This window comes from Xenopus tropicalis, chromosome 8 (genome assembly GCF_000004195.4).
Source record: "Xenopus tropicalis strain Nigerian chromosome 8, UCB_Xtro_10.0, whole genome shotgun sequence".
Classification (NCBI taxonomy): Eukaryota; Metazoa; Chordata; class Amphibia; order Anura; family Pipidae; genus Xenopus; species Xenopus tropicalis.
This window is the reverse complement of record NC_030684.2, coordinates 128,015,612-128,021,611: the sequence shown is the minus strand read 5'-3', so window position 1 is coordinate 128,021,611 and position 6,000 is coordinate 128,015,612. Positions and strand designations below refer to the sequence as shown.

At 39.9% G+C, this 6,000-nt stretch overlaps 1 protein-coding gene across 2 annotated transcripts; it reads right to left on the bottom strand.

Annotated features, from left to right (window-relative positions):
• Positions 1–1,110: 1,110 nt before the first annotated feature.
• On the bottom strand, positions 1,111–2,833 carry LOC116406565. 2 transcript variants are annotated; one of them, XM_031890711.1, is made up of 4 exons: positions 2,377–2,833; positions 1,926–2,117; positions 1,637–1,693; positions 1,111–1,549 (listed from the first exon to the last, which is right to left on the bottom strand). In XM_031890711.1, the coding sequence occupies exons 1-4, from the start codon at positions 2,422–2,424 to the stop codon at positions 1,193–1,195; spliced, it is 654 nt and encodes a 217-aa protein (XP_031746571.1). In that variant the 5' UTR covers positions 2,425–2,833; the 3' UTR covers positions 1,111–1,192. The 2 variants fall into 2 exon arrangements, with proteins under 2 accessions (XP_031746571.1, XP_031746570.1); XM_031890710.1 differs by having other exon boundaries at positions 1,926–2,833.
• Positions 2,834–6,000: the final 3,167 nt, after the last annotated feature.

The following is a 6,000-nucleotide window of genomic DNA, read 5'->3' as shown; positions in this document are numbered from 1 at the left end:
CCAGATTAGGACAATATCGTCTATGAACCGGCCATAATATTGAATGTAATCAGAGTACATGTTTTCATCATTATAAATGTGTAGCTCTTCCCACCAACCAAGGAAGGAATTTCGCACCCGTAGCCGCACCGCAACATTGTAGGTAGGATTTCTTATCACAATAAAAGAAATTGTGAGTTAAGAGATACTGAATAGATTGTACAAGGAATGTGATCAAATTAGATTCATAAGTACTGTAGTGAGACAGATGATATTCTATAGCTTTTAAACCAAGTTGGTGAGGAATACGAGAATATAATGAAGTGACGTTTATGGAGGCCCATTTGAAATTATCTGCATCCCATTGAAAGTCTTTGAGTACGTGAAGTAGATAAATAACTTGGAAGTCTCAAAACTAAGGGTTGTAAGAAGTAGTCAATATATACACATATATTATTATTATATTATTATTATTATTATATACTCTCCTAGGGACCCAATACCGGCAATAATGGGACGTCCTAGGGGAGGTCTTTCTTTTTTCTGAACGTTAGGTAAATAGTGAAATACAGCTGTTTTTGAATTATCAGTTTTCAAAAAAGAAAAGAGCCTTTCATCCATAAAGTTGAAGTTTAAAGCTTCTCATAGTAAGTTATCAAGTTCAATAGCAAAATGAAGTGTTGGATTTTTATCTAATACTTTATAAGATTCTGTATCTGAAAGCTGTCTGTGTGCTTCTACAAAATAGTCAGTTTTGTTCAGTATGACAATTTGACCCCCTTTGTCTGCTCTTCTAATCACAATGTCCTTATCATTTTCTAGGTGCTCTTTTGTCTTTTAGGGTAAGGTTATTTTTTTCTTACAGAGGGAGATTTTTTATTCTTTTTTTTTTTATTGCTCTACAAGTTAGATGTATCTAATCGAATAAGGATAGGTGGGTAATGTGCAAGCGGAGTACCAGGTAAGTATATGCACAAAGAAAAAAGAATACCATTGGAGGTAATGTGTAATTAGACTCCATTTTGCTGCACCATTCCCACCGACAACAATCAGGTAAGTTGTTACCCAGAGACAAAGAGTTGATAAAACGTAACTTTTATTTACAGAATCAAAATTGATTTGAATCCACGTATTGACTCCATTGATTATTAAAAAACCCATAGGGTGAACTACATTCTCCCAGTTGGAGAGTTGGAGTTGCAGCAGTTGAGGGTTAGAAATCCCCTTCCAAGCACAGGGAGATAAACTTGCAGAAGAGTTTGCCAAATTCAATTTTTTTTGGCTTGGATTTTCCTTTTCTCTTCAGTTTCCGTGGAACTCGGCAGAAACTCTTTCTAACTCTGAAGCCAAGTTTCTTCTTTTTGGGCCTCTGGGTTTGTCGGTTCTCTCTCTTTTTAGGTATTGCCTTTTTTCTTTTCAGATTTACATGTTTAGGCATTTGGTTTTGTGCCTCGTTCTCAGCAGTGGCCTCTTCTTCATCCTTTCGCTTCCCCTTCCAGAAGTACATTAGAGTTATGAGATCCAATAAAATGCACATAAAGAGACTCGAGTTGTCTGAGGAGAACAGGTCCTAAGCAAGAGAAGAGAAAGAGAGTCATGAAACAGAATGTAGCACAACAGCAACGGATTCACTGATTCAGCTTAGATTCCAGCTTACCCCAAGGATCTCTGCTATGTTCCATTTATTCTCTGGGTCAGATACAGATGGGAAGTCCTGCAATAAAAGATTAGGATTTCGTTAGATGACTGGGCACTGTGTTACTATAAGCAAATCAGTGATGCCAATAAGACCAAATGGTATGGAACTGAACCTGTGTATATATATAAATCCCATGCAATTAATGATGAGGTTTGGCTGCCATGAATGGCTGCCATGTCAATGCATAATATGTATCCCAGTGCTCCCACCTCTAATCCATGGCTACAAAATATAGATACAGACTTACAGCATAGATAGTTTGCCTCGGGGTCATCAGCTGAACCAGTGTGGGTAATTCCTGTACTAATTCCACATCAGGGTGACTTTCCTTAGTTGATGGACTGGCTGGGCAGGACTCATCAGCTATAAGGTTGATCCGATAATAAGATTCGTCATTCCATGAACAAGAAGGTTGAATTGAAGTTTTGATAAATTTTTCCTGTAATGGAAACACACAGAGATTAATATAGTTCACGTAGATTGCTGCCATTCCTATACTAATTTGGTCTAGTAACCCTTAGCATCCAATCAGCAGGTATTATTTACTGGTTGTGTGTTTGAAACTAACCATCTGATTGGTTGGGTCTGGGCTAAAAGACACTGTAAACTTTGATTACAATAGAATATATAACAGAACTATCTCTAATGGCTGGAAACCAAATCAATATACTCCCAAAATACAAAAAAACCCAACTTACTTTGAAAGAAGCTGTCAGTAAGAGCAGCGCAAGGACTAGCGACCTCATGGTGGCACGAAAATCACTAATCTGACTGCTCCCTGCTGCCAGCAGCGCTTACACAGCTTCTCACTCATTGTGATGTCATTACCATTGTGATGTCATTACCCCTGAGCACAGTCACATGATTTCAGCTGCCAACAACTAAGGATTTCAGTTATTTCCATTATTTGCTTGGAAATACACTACAGGCAGCTGCAAAAATAAAGGAAACACATAAAGTGTCTGAAAAGGAATAAATGAGCCCCTGTTAGTGCCCGTTCCATACTAACTAATAGTGCCCAAGGCAGAGTAAATAGCGCAACTGCACCCAGAATTCCCAGAGTTAGAAATCATTGTTATAGTATTATGTAGCTGTGTATAACTTTATTGCTACAAGAACACACAGCGCTGTACAACCTTACTTATTGTACAGAGCTGCGGAATATGTTGGCACTTTATAAATAAATGTTTAAATGTTAATAATAAATGTACAGCAGCACACACAGGGGGGGCATCTATTATAATAAATACAATAAATAAGTATTAATACATGAGGTATGAGACCCAGCAGGAAGGAGGTTCCTGCCCCATAGAGCTTTATTATTGTTATTAACATTTATTTATAAAGCGCCAACATATTCCAATCTGAGACTGAAATAAAGGTCCTGCCTGTTACCTACCCACACCCAACCTACCTTAGCCACTCCCTATTTTCAAGGGGAAGTGGGAGATTATAAATAGCAATGTATTCACATGCACTGTTTCCTTGGTTATGGTCTGAAACATTGGATTCACTTATTTTTATTGTAATGTGTATTAAAGTAATAAATAAAAGTATTGTAGATACTCCAAGCAGCACTCACAAAGGCCGGTTAGCAGGGGGGTAAGTGACAGTTACTGGGCTGCACAGCAAAACCAGTTTAGTGCCCCCATAACTGCAGGAAGATCACACACATATTAACATTGCACATTGCACCCTGTTTAGCCTTCAGGCTTATTATTAAGCAGTTAGCAGTGTCCTCATAACTTATGTCTCATCTCACTTGAGCAAATTCACTGGCAAGAACTTTTTATTGGTTTAAAGCAGCTGATGAGATGTAGGGGGTCATCCATAAAGAAAGAATGAAGGAAAAACCCCTTTAAATGGGCTACACCCCAACCGAGGTTTAGAAGTATACAAAAATTTTTTTTTTCATGCAAAAATAATAATTAAATATATATATATTTCACATGGGGCTAGCCATATTCTTCATTTCCCAGGGTGCCACAGCCATGTGACCTGTGCTCTGATAAACTTCAGTCACACTTTACTGCTGAGCTGCAAGTAGGAGTGATATCCCCCCCCCCTCCCAGCAGCCGATCAGCAGAACAATGGGAAGGGAGCAAGATAGCAGCTCCCAGTAGGTATCAGAATAGCACTCAATAGTAAGAAATCCAAGTCCGGCTTGGGACTCCTCCAGTTACATGGGAGTAGGAGAAACAATAGGTTAAAAGCTCAGACTCAATGCACTGAGATGGCGCCTACACACCAATATTACAGCTACAAATACATTTGTTGGTTCAAGAATAAAATGTTAAATGGTAATTCATTATTTACTATGCAAACAGTGTAATTTAGAAATTAAAAGTACCCCATAAAAACCATGACAGAATCCCTTTAAGATAAAAACACACACATTTAAAAATTAGCACAAAGGGTAAATAGTGGACTCAGTTATTAATTACTGTCATGATATAGGCCTGTAAGGGTTAATCAAGCAGGCCAATGTATCCCAAACTCTTTCCCAATGGGCCAGAAACAGATATATAACAGGCCTCTGGTCACTAGGGTCTGGAACCAGCCATGTGTAAAGGCCTCACATCCTGGAATGCCCAGCTCTAATCCCTGGTTGATAAGGGCCATGCCATGTGGGGGAGAGAAAGCCCACAGAGGGATTACATAGAGATCACATCAGGACCCATCATAGGTGATGTGGAGGTCACACCATAACCAAACTCACAAACATTTATTGTCCCAGAACCCATACCGTTTATACTAGAGGTACCAAAACCTGAGTATATGTCTTTTTTAATATGGCCTTTCATACAAGTCCAAACATGATCGAATGGGGCACTCTGTCAGGAATATCTGGGCAGGGGCAGGTCACACAGTAGTGATGTTTAGTCTGTATGGGACCGGTGGGATCATTTAGAATTGATAAATTTAATTTCATCTTTCTATTATGTTCCCACAAGGAGTTATGTTATGGACATTTTTATCATTGATCCAGTCCATACATTCAGGAGGCCATAAAACTCACACTGTGTCCTGCTAATGGTGACACCCCTTGCATTCCTGGGGAAGGGGGAGCGTTCAGTTACCTGATCCCCTGCAAACTGGGATAAATAGCCAGCTCTTCTGACTATACTTTGATTAAAGCTGGCCATACACGCACCAATAATATCAGTACGTGTATGGCAAGTCGGCGAGGCGACCAATATCACAGGAGGCTGCTGATATCGGTCGACTCGCCGATCAGGCGGGTTAAAGGATTTTGATGGGGCGCCATAGAAGGCGCCTGAGCAAAATCTGCCTTCAGGGCTGAATCGGCAGAAGGAGGTAGAAATCCTATTGATACCTCCTTATTTGATGTTTCAGCCATGAACGGTTATTCGCACAAAAAGATCGCAAATCGCCACGTGTGTCGCCACCTTTACTTTAGAGGACCAATTTTGTTGGAAGGTTTATCCCGTGGTTTCCCCTTGCCTCCAGGACTAGAAGAAATTTGCTTGGTACAGTATAGGACTTCTATGTTTTTCCCTTTTATTTTAAAACTGTTTGTACTTATTTTATTGTATGTCCTTGTTTTATATATGCATAAACCTTTTATAATATTAAATATAAAATTTAATAAGTTTGTCCTTGATGCTCTAAAATGTACCTAACCTCCGAGTGTGTAACTGTGTTGTGTGCCTTAGCCCTCTGCATGCTGTATGCTGATTAACCCTTTGACTGCTGGTAAGGAGAGTGTGTGGGTCAACATTAACCTTTTCTCTGCCAGTGTGCTTGGCATCTCTCATCACCAGTGTAAGAAGTATGAGAGTGGTGGCAGCAAGTTGTGTATGAGTTTGTGAGTGTTGGTTGGTCTTTGGGGTGCTGTGACGCCAGTCTGACCTGTGTGCCAGGTGTGTGAGACTGAGTAGGGGACCCTCTAGACAGCCACGCCTAAAGTCACGTGCGTCTGAAGTAGCGTAATCATGACAATTACTAAACATACAGGGCCATTTGTCCCAAACACAATTCCAGCATGTAATGAAGATAACCCAGTTACTGAGTACCCGGGTACAAACAGCTGCCCAAACAGAACATAAATGCCGGTAGATGTCAAAAATAAATAAAATGAAAATGACACACGTACTGCCATGAGTATGTCCCTATTGTAATAACCATAAAGCATAAAGCCTAACATCAATGAATGGATAAACGAGTGAGTAAATTCGTCTCTAATGTACTTGTAGAGAGTAATCATGACACCTTGCAAGCCCCTTTTTTCCCAGAGAAAACAACCCCAACCCTGACAGTCTAACCCAGTGATCCCCAACTAGTGGCTCAGGGGTAACATG

Bases quoted from the DNA above. Each gene is read 5' to 3' on its own strand.
- LOC116406565 (XM_031890710.1), bottom strand. From the start codon at position 2,168: ATGGCAGCAATCTACGTGAACTATATTAATCTCTGTGTGTTTCCATTA. The intron at 1,694-1,925 runs GTAAGTCTGTAT...CTTTTATTGCAG, and splicing joins CGAGGCAAACTATCTATGCT to GACTTCCCATCTGTATCTGA. The intron at 1,550-1,636 runs GTAAGCTGGAAT...TCTCTTGCTTAG, and splicing joins ACATAGCAGAGATCCTTGGG to GACCTGTTCTCCTCAGACAA.